This window comes from Solanum tuberosum, unplaced genomic scaffold, assembly GCF_000226075.1.
Source record: "Solanum tuberosum cultivar DM 1-3 516 R44 unplaced genomic scaffold, SolTub_3.0 scf00548, whole genome shotgun sequence".
Classification (NCBI taxonomy): domain Eukaryota; kingdom Viridiplantae; phylum Streptophyta; class Magnoliopsida; order Solanales; family Solanaceae; genus Solanum; species Solanum tuberosum.
In genome coordinates this window covers 263,600-275,870 of record NW_006239470.1, presented here as the reverse complement: position 1 = coordinate 275,870, position 12,271 = coordinate 263,600, and the positions used below count along the sequence as shown (strand labels likewise).

General features: G+C 32.3%; 3 protein-coding genes across 5 annotated transcripts; 2 read left to right on the top strand and 1 right to left on the bottom strand.

Annotated features, from left to right (window-relative positions):
* The first annotated feature begins 3,525 nt into the window (after window positions 1-3,525).
* LOC102601367 (probable calcium-binding protein CML41) lies at window positions 3,526-4,521 on the top strand. The gene is made up of 2 exons (XM_006365315.2): window positions 3,526-3,794; window positions 3,914-4,521. The coding sequence occupies exons 1-2, from the start codon at window positions 3,584-3,586 to the stop codon at window positions 4,285-4,287; spliced, it is 585 nt and encodes a 194-aa protein (XP_006365377.1). The 5' UTR covers window positions 3,526-3,583; the 3' UTR covers window positions 4,288-4,521.
* Window positions 4,522-4,699: 178 nt separating this feature from the next.
* Window positions 4,700-6,323, top strand: LOC102601018 (inositol monophosphatase 2). The gene has a single exon (XM_006365314.2). The coding sequence runs from the start codon at window positions 5,134-5,136 to the stop codon at window positions 5,947-5,949; it is 816 nt and encodes a 271-aa protein (XP_006365376.1). The 5' UTR covers window positions 4,700-5,133; the 3' UTR covers window positions 5,950-6,323.
* LOC102600237 (probable arabinosyltransferase ARAD1) lies at window positions 6,231-9,973 on the bottom strand. Of its 3 annotated transcripts, XM_006365312.2 has the most exons (5): window positions 9,718-9,973; window positions 9,227-9,635; window positions 7,235-7,531; window positions 7,058-7,153; window positions 6,231-6,788 (listed from the first exon to the last, which is right to left on the bottom strand). In XM_006365312.2, exons 2-5 carry the CDS (start codon window positions 9,536-9,538, stop codon window positions 6,372-6,374), a joined length of 1,122 nt encoding a protein of 373 aa, XP_006365374.1. In that variant the 5' UTR covers window positions 9,539-9,635; window positions 9,718-9,973; the 3' UTR covers window positions 6,231-6,371. The 3 variants fall into 3 exon arrangements, with proteins under 3 accessions (XP_006365374.1, XP_006365373.1, XP_006365375.1); XM_006365311.2 differs by having other exon boundaries at window positions 9,227-9,973; XM_006365313.2 differs by having other exon boundaries at window positions 7,421-7,531; window positions 9,227-9,973.
* Window positions 9,974-12,271: the final 2,298 nt, after the last annotated feature.

The following is a 12,271-nucleotide window of genomic DNA, read 5'->3' as shown; positions in this document are numbered from 1 at the left end:
CTAAGCGTTGTCAACTAGGATTTGCTACAAAAGAACTAAATCTTTAGCGGCGACAGCGGTCGCCACAAAAGCCTAGAATATCGTCACTAAAGGGTTTTTAACATTAAATTTCGATTTTGTGTTTTTTTTTCTTCATTGTTTGTAAAAAAACCAAAAATAATATCGATTAAGGAGGAGTTTGAAGAAACTATATATTTTGTTTTTATGTCATATGTAAATGTATAAAATGTACAATGATGCATTATGTAGTAGGAGATTTGAATCGAGAAGTAATTTTGATGATTTTCATAATAATATTGGATGTTTTTAATATTGATAGTGCAAGTTAATTGTTTTGGAAAATTAGGTTGCAACCGAAAATTAATTATCATATATATTTTTTTGAAAAAATAGATTTTACTAGCGAATGACTTTTGTTGCGTTAGTCGCCTCTAAAAATCACTCATAACCTTAGTGGCAATTTTTTGGGATGATGTGGCGACTTTGTCGCCGCTAAAGGTCAAGTTCTTTTGCGGTGAATCCTAGTTGGCAACGCTTAGGTGGAGGGATTAGTTAACTCTTGAGGGTATTTGTGGTCTCTTGGAATAATGGCGGGGGTATTTTTTTTATCCCAAAATGTAATGGAGATTATAAGTGGTCTATTTCACATATTTTGACAGTTTTCCCAATAGAGACTTAAATTGAAGTTGGTTGTCTGAATAAATAGAAAACTCTATCTTTAAAGAGTAAAATAGAATGTAGGGTTGGAGATGCCCGAAACCGTCAAAATTCCATTCTAAGCTAATCTTCCTCAAATTTTGACTTCGATCAAACTTTACAACTTCCCTATCTTCCAAAATGAAACTCATCCAAAACCCCTCTTCCCACTTCGGGAATCACATCACCCATCCCTGCAAATCCAAAATACTATATTGAAGCTACGAGAAGGATCAAAACAATAAAAAATAACTGAAAACACAAAATAACCATAAGGAGCGTTACGGCCGCGTTAGCAAAAAAAAAAATCGTTCAAAAAAAGCAATAAAATTGGTGAAGCTTTACGATTGTCCGGTAAAATGTTTGAGGCTGTCTTAAGTAATTGTTCATCAAGTCAATTTTTATTTTTTTTGGCATTTGTGTTAGCTCATGATCTAATTGATCAAAAGACATTTTAGCACATGTTCTTCTATGATAACGAGCGGAGAGCAGAGAGCAGGGTACATGTTATAATTTGTTCAAAAGACATAATTATAAGTACATACTAATAATTATGATTATATTCAGATCTCTCTATAACAACATTTACATTATAATAGTTAAGTATTTTTGTAAACAGACTTTTGTGTTATGTTATATTATATTATATATCATGGCGGAGTCAGAATTTTTATTAAGGGTATCAAAGAATAATAGTGTGTGGCTGTCAAGTGTCCAGGAATAATAGTGTGACTGTCAAAATAAAATAAAAAGTATATATATTGTGATGTTTGGGGTTTGAATCCGAAATTCCTTCATTCAAATGGACACCCATTACCACTGTGTCAAAGGCATAGCTTCTGTCAAAGATGTCCAACTTTAAATATATATTCTTTAAATGTAGAATTTGACATATATATATACAATGCAATTTTCCGACGAAGGGTGTCCAATTGTGGCTGTGGTTACGCAATTGATTGTATACGTTCTTTATAATAATATTTTGATATAGCAATAAGAAAATTTGAACAAACGAGATTGTTATGGAGAAGTTCGACTTTACTACATTCTTTTTAGTAGGGTTGGTACATTTGTACGTAGTATATACCAACAAGAAGTGTGAGTGCAAGGTCAATTTTTAGTGACCCAGAGGAAGCTTCTGTGCAATTTCCTTCTTATAATTTATCATGCCTTACAATTTCCTAGAAAATTCCATAGCTCACTTTATTTGGGACATTAATCAACGTCATCTCATTTTTTCCTATTACTTTTAGCGTATCAACCAAGCATTCTACTTACCAACGGATCGTAATTTAAGACTTCAAAAAGTAGAGTCGGATTCATAATTTAAAGTTTATTCACTTGTACGTATAATAACATTAAGTTAATATAATATCAAATTCACAGTTAAATATTTATAGAAATTTAATAGATATTTTAGCACATATAAAACTTAAATGTATGGTCTTGTACATACTGTTTGTCACACCACGGGAGTTGTTATCTGAACCGCAAAGAGATGGATGTCGAAGGCAAGACTACTAAATTTTTGTGAACCCCCATATATCCTCTATTGCTCAAGGGGCTGTTTTTTCATGTATAAATATACTGCAAGAATTATATATACATAGTGAATATTGTTATGTGGTGGATACATATGATGAAGTTTTATGCACAAATTATTTGCTTCAAGAATTTTTATTTTTGTTACTCTTATCCATATATTTTTAATACGCGTTTTGTTACTCGAGATTTCATCTTCACAAAAAAAAAACACATTTTTATATAATTTATGTAGGGATTAATAGCAATAGGTAGTTTGTTTTTCGTATAAAGTACAAAAATCTCATATATTTGGGGGCTAATTAATTACATCTTATCCTGGAAGCTTTTTCAATTACAAAAATTTCGGATTTTTCATTGCTCTCGGATACGTTCATTGGTTGTCCGATACATTGCAAATGATACATTACTTAAGTTTATGTTGCGTCGGATACATTCCTTTGCTATCAGATACATTGTCTCTACTTTGTTGTTGCGTCGGATACATCCCTTTGATGTCAAATACATTGGTCTTTACTGATTCGGTTGCGTTGAATACATTCCTCTGTTGTCGCATACATTGGTCTCTTTAATGTTGTTGCATCGGATACATCCCTTTGATGTCAAATACATTGAACCTTACTGATTCTGTTGCGTGGAATACATTCCTCTGTTGTCGGATACATTGGTCTCTATAATGTTGTTGTGTCGGATACATCCTCTGTTGTCAGATACATAATTATGAACATGATTCATAATGAGAGGGATGTATCTGAAAGGGGATAAGAATGTATCTGAGAGGAGATTTTTGTAATTTTTTAAAATAATAGAAAATTTTAAAGATTATAATATTTTAAGTCATGTATTTATGTATTTTTCTAATAAAACCAACCAAACATTGTAGTATACTCCCTCTGTCCCAATTGATGTGACTTACTTTCCTTTTTAGTCAATTCAAAAAAGAATGACACATTCTATATCAAGTAACAATTTAGCTATAAAATGTCTATTTTAGCCTTAATGAAATGATTTACAGCCACACAAATTTCTATCATTCATTTTGGACCACAAGTTTTAAAAGTCTTCCTTTCTTTCTTAAACTCCGTGCCGAGTCAAAGTACCTCACCATTTTAACTTATCTGGAATTTTTATATAATAAAACAAACGACCATTTACATATTTTGAAAGTACATTTGGAATTAGTTGGAACTTTCATAGTATATTACATAAGTGACTTTTCAACTTTTAGTGGTGTAGTTCAAATCTCAATACAGCTAAGCACTTTTTGGTCTATATAAATTGTCACAACTAGGAAGCAACAAACCAATTACTTCTACTTCACTTTGGGTTGAGAGTCTACATATTCATGGAATCAATTAGACTATCAAAATCTTTTAGTTTCTCTTCACATTATAAAAACCTTAGGGTAATTTTACCTAGGCTTAGATCAAAGTCTTCAAATTCAAGCCAAAGTTCTCCAAGAACTCCAAAATCATCAAAAAACATATCACGACGAAATTCATCTAGAGAAGATGAGTTTAGAGAAGTATTTCGTCATTTTGACACCGATAACGATGGTAATTTTTAATGTTGTTGCAATATATATTATTTAAATTTAATTTTTGAATTTTGTTCTATTGTTACATTAATTTTGTTAATTTTGTTTTGTTCTATTGTTACATTAATTTTCTAATAGGTAAAATATCGGCTTTCGAGCTAAGAGCGTATTTTGGATCCATAGGAGAACACATGTCACATGAAGATGCTCAAGAAATCGTAGATGAACTCGATACGGATGGTGATAATTTCATAAATTTTGAAGATTTTAAGAAGTTGTTGATGCAAAAAGAAGGAAGTAGTGAAGAGGATGAATCCATAAAGTCAGCATTTGAGATGTATGAACTTGAAAAAGGTTGTGGTCGGATTACACCTAAAAGTTTACAGAGAGTTTTAAGTCGTTTAGGGGATTCAAAATCTTACGACGAATGTGTTACTATGATCCAAGTATATGACATTGATGGTAACGGGGAACTTGATTATCATGAATTTCGCCAAATGATGACGACTTAATTAAAAAAAAAATGAAAGTAAAACAAATAAATCAATAAAAATATAAAATAAATAAGACCATGATATTGAGTGGCTGAGACAACAAAAAGTAATGAAAATCTCAGGACTCGGCATGTCTATAATTAATTGTTCTTCTTATGATTGTAGTTTTGCAACATATTTTCTTTTAAATCCTTCAAAATATTATTTTTGGAACATCTATGGATGATAAATTAGAAGATTTTTTTTGTGCTTCTTGTTCTTGTGTGATGTACCAACAGAAGTTTCTCTAGCGATAGAACAAGTTATTCAACGACAAGATTTAATTTATTGGGTAAATTTCATAAATAACTAAGAGTTGAAATATACTAAGCCTCCTTAGGTGTAGTTTACCTAACTACGTGTAATGTAACTAAAGTTTTAGTAGGTATGTCTACTTTGTTTGTATAGCTCACTGAAAATTTAATTTCTTATACAAATTGGACTCTTGACTTAATTAATGAGGCGGTAATATCGGTTGTTAAAATTGAAAACAATCCCAAAAGTCACATTATATTATAGAGTTTCTTATCAAATATGACTTCAGTCAACTAAAGAAAAAAGAACTTTCTAAATAAACATGTCACTAAATCTTGTTAGAATAGAAATAAGAAAAAGAACCGTATATAAAATCCTACTTGAAAAAACAGTAGTATATAGAATCCTACATCGAAAAGGATTAGTATTAGGAGTCCCATTTGGAAAAGGATTAGTATATGTAACCCAACCTGAAAAAGGATACTAGAGTGTCTATAAATAGGAATTATGTAGAGACACAATACAATTCGATAGTAATAATATTTTCCCTTTTTACTAAATTAAAACAAGATGAGGCAAAACGATTCAGTTGAAGAGTTTGTTGATGTTGCAATTGAAGCAGCTAAGAAAGCTGGAGAGATAATTCGTCATGGATTCTACAAGAGTAAGCATGTTGAGCACAAAGGAGTTGTTGATTTAGTAACAGAGACTGATAAGGCATGTGAAGATTTAATTTTTAATCATCTAAAGCAATGTTTTCCCAGTCATAAGTTTATTGGTGAAGAAACAACTGCTGCTGCTTCTGGAGATTTTGAGCTGACTGATGAACCAACTTGGATAGTTGATCCACTTGACGGAACCACCAACTTTGTGCACGGGTTTCCTTTTGTTTGCGTATCTATCGGTCTCACAATTGAAAAGAAACCAGTAGTTGGTGTTGTTTACAACCCAATTATTGATGAGATTTTCACTGCAATCGATGGGAGAGGTGCTTTTCTTAACGGGAAGCCTATCAGAGTATCTTCAGAGTCTCAACTTGTAAAGGCTCTTGTTGCTACAGAGGTTGGAACAAACAGGGATAAGGCAATTGTAGATGCTACTACAGGGAGAATCAATAGATTGCTTTTCAAGGTTAGGTCCCTCAGGATGTCTGGTTCTTGTGCATTAAATCTATGTGGAGTGGCGTGTGGAAGGCTTGATCTCTTCTATGAAATTGAATTTGGTGGTCCTTGGGATGTCGCAGCTGGTGCTCTCATAGTCACAGAAGCTGGAGGACTCGTGCTTGATCCATCTGGTTCCGAATTTGACCTAACAGCTCGACGGGTAGCTGCTACAAACGCTCATCTCAAGGACGCTTTTATCAACGCCTTGAATGAATCAGAATGAGAATCATACCTTCATAGGAATAGGAACAAGAATGCAATAATTATTTATTATGTGAATATTGTTATGCATAGCATAGATTATTTACTTTAAGAATCTTTTTGTTTTTAGTTACTCTTATCCATATATATTTAATACAAACATAGTAGGAGTCCTTAACAAGCTAGATTAATCATTCTAGTTCAAACTTAATTCTTGTAGGTTGTAGCCTTATCATATGTTGATTGTTTTGTATTAAGAGGCGATTCAGAATTTCTATAACATGAGTGTGTTACGGGAAAAAATAAATAAGGAAAAATGTATTCGATAGAAATTGATCCCCGGACCTCCCGGTAAAAAAGTTATGATTCTATATATTGTTCTTTTTCCTGTTCCTATTCCTATTCTAACACTATTTAAGTATTGTGTAATTGAAGCTTCAAAAGCTATCTCCACCAATCTGGCACTTTAAGCCTCCTGTTTCTATGTACAGCAAGTTTTACAGCAGGAAGCTTGTGCTTCACTTGCCTCCATAGCATGCTTACAGCATCGCCGTTCTTCGGAGGGTACTGATACTCAAAATGATGTGTAATGTTCTTAAGATATCTCCACATTTCAAGCCATTTCGTTTTAGAAATGCTCTTGAGCTGATCAAGTATGTAGCCTTCTTTCTTTGCCTCCTCGCGTGAGAAGAAGATAGAGAACTTGTTGTAGTCTATTTCATCCTCATAAGGTAGCTCAATTTTGTCACTCACAATTACAGGGACACAATGACTAACTATAGCATCAAAAAGGCGGCAAGATGATGGGGTATCCCCTGCTGGATCTAGACAGAACTTTGACGAACGCATCCCCTTGGTAGACTGACATAAAAGAATAAACTATCACAGTAAGGAAAAGACAACACAATAGGAGAAGGAAAAGGGGAGGTGAATTTCAAAGTTGACTGTATTTTTCTTTAAGTAAATAAAACTAATTACAGGTTACGTGGACTATTCACAAAATCTCAACTGTTAAACTAAGGCAAAAATTGACAAAAAAGAAGAAAAATGAAGGTCTATAATTAAGCCATTATTCCACAGAGGGATCTGATAGATGTTATACATTTAAGAGGTACAACAAAATTACTTACTGCATTTACACCTCCCTCTGTGACTCCATTTGCTTCAAAAACAACATCCTTTTGACCACTTAATATCTTTTCCAGCTGCTTACGGTCTTTCCCTTCCTGCAATACGAATAAGATTTAGAAATTATTTTTGTCATAAAATCTATGTAACTGATTTATTCAGAAATTGTATAAACATACAGCTTTTCTCTTTGTCTTCCCCCGGAAGAAAAGGAGTGTTGTGCGAGAATCATATGGGTCTGAGAAGTTGTCAGCTTCAAAAGTTTCAACCACATGTCCATATGGGGCCACAACATCTTTCCTCAAATTAGACACAGATGGAGAAGGCCGACCAAAATCTGCTACGACGAAGATAGCAGCATTTACCTTATCCCGGTAATGTTTGAAAGCATTTGGATGTTGCATTGGTATCACATGATCTCGACCAGCAGACCTCTTCCAATATTTAGATTTTTGTAAGAAGTCAACAATTTCAGCCTAGAAGAAGAAGCTAAGTCAATGCAGGTAAATAAAATGCAGAAAGGAAGATGGTTATTACCATCCACATAGCAATTCTCTGAAGGTGATGAGGAAATCGATCAAAGCTTGTACTGTTTATGCTACATTAAGAATTTATATTAGCACATCGGTTGCATTGACAAATACAAGAAAGGGCCTACCAGACTATCACCAATTTCCAGTTATAACACATGGTGAAGCAGCTAAAAATAGCATAGAATAGTAAAGCAGCTAGCACATAGGACTTGAAGAAATCAAAACAAACAAAGAACGAGCCTGAATATATAACAGTATATACTATATACAACACTTCTAGGTACTGTAGAGTGTAGACTTCTCTTCACAGTAATAAATATATTCTAAAGTCTAAACCTACACAATTATGGAAGAGATGTAAGTCCAGACCTAAATGGCTACACAACTGCTGCTGTCTTCGAACTTCATCAAACTTCTACCTGGAGTTAGACTCTCAAAGAATCACATCATTTTCATACCCCTTAAAGCTTATTCAAACTTCTTGCATTGTTTATGCTACATTAAGAATTTAAATTAGAAACCCAAACGAATGTTACTTTGTTCTTTCTTGGACTAGTGCATGGTTCAGTCCCCTTCCCAAAATTTCACAACTTAAGGTTATATTTCTTTTATTGCTTTCGTCTTGTAATAACGATGTAAAGAGATCTTTGCCTAGAATCCATATACAGCAGAGTATTCTATATACTAACACATATACATAGACAACACAAGAGCATTGTTTTAGCAATAATATTCTCCAAGGTGATTACCTTTTCATACATAAATGGCTGAAATTTTATAAGAAAGGGTAGGATGCCTTTGTTGTATACTAACAATACAACCTAAATAATTGTACAGAAATCTTCTTACTGGCGAAAAAACTGTTCGCTGTGTTCATCACTATCTATGATAAAGCAGCAACTTCTCTACCCACTCTCTAATGTGTAACATTTCTATCAACGACATTTAGCAATACATCACCACTAGATAAATTAGTAATTTAACGGCTCTTGACAACAGCTTTGAGTATTCAACTCCTCCACGCCTGCCAGTAGAAGTCTTTCTGCATTAAGTCAATCTACACAAAGTGAATCAGTCCCTAAGGAACCCCCGAAACAGTGGAAGTCAAACTGCTATTTACCTCATTGGTTAATTGAAAGGAAGCTCATTGAAGTCACTCTAATATTCCCTCCTTCCTAAATAAACTTGACCTACTTCTCTTAATTGAAAGGTTTTCCCTAAGTATTCAAACTAATACTGTTAAATAGTATTACTTAAGCTTTGAATTGAAACAATTTTATCTAACCACTAAACCTTTTCTGTTTTTCCTTCTGTGAGGACTCGAACAATACTATTAAAACTACTTTATATCCTGTTAGCAGTGATCTGTTACTCTTTGAACCTTTTACATTTTAAACCATTCTTTAATCACTTCTCATAATTCTAATAGGTCATTATTATGGGTCATGAATTCAAGATTAGCATAAAATGCCTAGAAGATGATTCTCTGACCAGTCACAAGCATCTAGTTTATGAATCAAACATATGTATTACTAAGACCTGCATAGCTCTAACCAGCTACCAAATTTTCAGCACTAATTCCTTTCCCTTTTCTTCCATCAAAACAGAACAATAAAGATACCAGAAAAGTGAGATCACCTGCAGTTGATCATCAAACTTCGACTCTGTCTCATTCCCCTGATTATGATAAGTATCATAGCTCAACGAAGAAAAAAAAGGTACAAAGAACACATCAGCTGAATCCGGATTCAAAACCCTAACCGCCTCTTGCTGCTTCGTCCCATTTTCAGGATACAACAACGAAGCCAGCATCCAATACTCCACGGTGTGTTGTCTCCTTAACCCAGTATAATGCGGAAACTCCGGCAGAGTCTCGATCGTCACTGGAGGACCATCGTAATGCGGGCCTTTCAACATTCCAACATTATACTTCATCCCCAAATCGTACATATAAACATTGAGTGGCCGCCGCCGCGGTTGAGTAGCGCTGCTGCTGCAGGGCGTAGCGTTACTCGGTGGCAGGGATGTGAAAAGCAGAAATTTGGATCTGTAATCAATGGTACGACCACTGTAGAAGATAGATGCGAAGATGAATAAAATGAATATTGTGAAGCACACAAAATACTTACTACTCATCTCTTCTTTCTCTTGTTTCTGATGGTTGTTGAGGAGATGAAATGGATTTCTCTTTCTCTTCTAGCTGAAGGAAGTTTCCACCATGGGAACGCATGAGATGTTGATTATTGAGAAATGGGGAAGAGGAATAGATGATGATCGGATCGAAGGAATTGGAAAATGAGAATGTCATGATATATCTGTATTTGATCATTTCATACCTATGGCCAACTTCACACTTTGGGGACTTTTGTCAAATTTTATTTTAGCTTTCTACATTTTTTAGTATGAGTTAAAAACCATCAAATATACTGTCGATATTATTTTATTTTATTGAGTTTCATATCTAAATTATTGAAATTGAGAATTTTTTTATATGAAATATCATTCTAATGGTTTGCAAAAAATCCTCTCCCCGTTCAGGCGGATGCCGCACCTTACGCTTGTGAATGAGTGTGATATATACCTCTTTGCTCAGCACAAAACACACATAAAAGACTATTAGACCAAATATTTGTCTAGAATGCTAGTAGGCACTTTTATCTATAAAATTTTGGTTCACCTTACATACATAACATCTTTATTTGTTGACATATTATTTTTTAATATATTCTTAATTGACTTTTTAAAAATCCTAAAATCTCCTCTTTCAAGTCGGACATATCAATATTACGATAGATACGAGTCCACGACTGAGAAGGTGGAGAAGAAGATGATGAATTTCATGGTTGGAATAGATTAATTTATACTGTGATAGTTTTAACCACTAACCTTAAATTTATAATATATAGATGATAATAATTCAGGTATGAAAATCAAATAATTATATAATTATAATTAAATTTGTGGGGGATATGACAATTCATATGTATTTTTTTTTAAGGCCAAACACATACACAACCCCTTAAACTTGCTCTCATTTTTCATTTTGACACTTCAACTTAGCCTTGTTCCATTTTAGTCCTTAAACTCCATTTTTTCTGTACCATTTAAACACTTATACTAATTTTTATGATTTGTTTTTATTTATGTTCTTCAATTGCAATTTCTTATTTTAAAAAAATAGACGTGTGCCTGTTAATTTTCGTAAAAAAATTAAACATTCGCAAAAGAACTTAAAAATTTTCAAACAATAATATTATTTTTTGAGATTTCTCTGTATTTTTGCATGAAAATAAATTGACGAAAGTTCTTTGATTTTCTTTCTTAAACATTCAATTAAATTAAATAACACTAATTTATTTTTTTCTTATCATCATTTTAACCCTTGAACTCCATTTTTTCTGTTCCATTTTAACACGAAATACTATTTTTATGATTTCTTTATTTTATATATATTCTTTAAATGCAACTTCTTATTTTAAATCGACATGTGTCATTTAATTTTAGTTTAAAAATTAAAAATTAACAAAAAATAATTCTTTTTAAAAAATTAAACATTCGCGAACGAACATAAAAATTTTCAAACAATAATATTATTTTTTGAGATTTCTCTGTAATTTTGCATGAAAGTAAATTGACGAAAGTTCTTTGATTTTCTTTCTTAAACATTCAATTAAATTAAATAACACTACTTATTTATTTTTTCTTATCATCTACGCTGTCTAAATTTAACGCAAATACTCACTTTTAATTTTTAATATAAATCAATACGAATAAAAAAATTCATCTTCAAAAAGACTCGACTGACCTTGTTAAAAACACTACTAAAAAAAGACTCTTGTTCATTGCTAATAACACCACTAAACAATGTTAAAACTCGACTGACTTTGTTAGGTTGTCGGTGAATTTTTAAAGAAAGAAAACGAACACAATTTCGTCGGTTATTTTTTACACAAGAATACATAACACTCTTAAAAAGAAATTATTATTTTTTAAAAAGAATTATTTTTTGTTAATTTTTATTTTTTAACTAAAATTAACTGACACATGTAGATTTAAAATAAGAAGTTGCAATTGAAGAATATATATAAAAATAAAGAAATCATAAAAATAGTATTTCGTGTTAAAATGGTTCATAAAAAATGAAGCTCAAGGATTAAAATGAAACAAGGTTAAAATAAAATGTCAAAATAAAAAATATGGACAAATTAGAGGAGCGGTATATTGTTTGGCCTTTTTTTAATCAGTATGTCTTATGGGGCTTGCAAGTTGAAAGTACACATTCATTATTCATATGTTGACTTCCCAAATGGTTGCAATAATGTAGCTAGCTAGAATAATAATGTTAGTAGCATGGTTCTAGTAATTTCAGCCATGACCTAGGTGTCCCTGTCAAGCGGAATCTAATTTTGTCTCTTTTTTGGTGATATGTATAACTTTATGTTTGATTATATTTTCTGCAAACGAGAAAAATAAGTATTTTATTTAAAATTTATGAAGATGGTATTGGAAATTATTTACAGAAAAAAGTAAATAATGACCAAACAACTCCTTAACATTATTCAAGATTCCGTCCAACCAACCTATTTATGCAAAATATTCAAAAACCAAATTTGCAGACCAAATAATACTTCAAACAAATGTCACCTTAGTAATTGTTGACATATATATATATATATATATATA

Bases quoted from the DNA above. Each gene is read 5' to 3' on its own strand.
- LOC102600237 (XM_006365311.2), bottom strand. From the start codon at position 9,724: ATGAGTAGTAAGTATTTTGTGTGCTTCACAATATTCATTTTATTCATC. The intron at 7,532-9,226 runs GTGATCTCACTT...TTCTTCTTCTAG, and splicing joins AGTTTGATGATCAACTGCAG to GCTGAAATTGTTGACTTCTT. The intron at 7,154-7,234 runs GTATGTTTATAC...TTCGTATTGCAG, and splicing joins GGAAGACAAAGAGAAAAGCT to GAAGGGAAAGACCGTAAGCA.
- LOC102601018 (XM_006365314.2), top strand. From the start codon at position 5,134: ATGAGGCAAAACGATTCAGTTGAAGAGTTTGTTGATGTTGCAATTGAA.
- LOC102601367 (XM_006365315.2), top strand. From the start codon at position 3,584: ATGGAATCAATTAGACTATCAAAATCTTTTAGTTTCTCTTCACATTAT. The intron at 3,795-3,913 runs GTAATTTTTAAT...ATTTTCTAATAG, and splicing joins TTTTGACACCGATAACGATG to GTAAAATATCGGCTTTCGAG.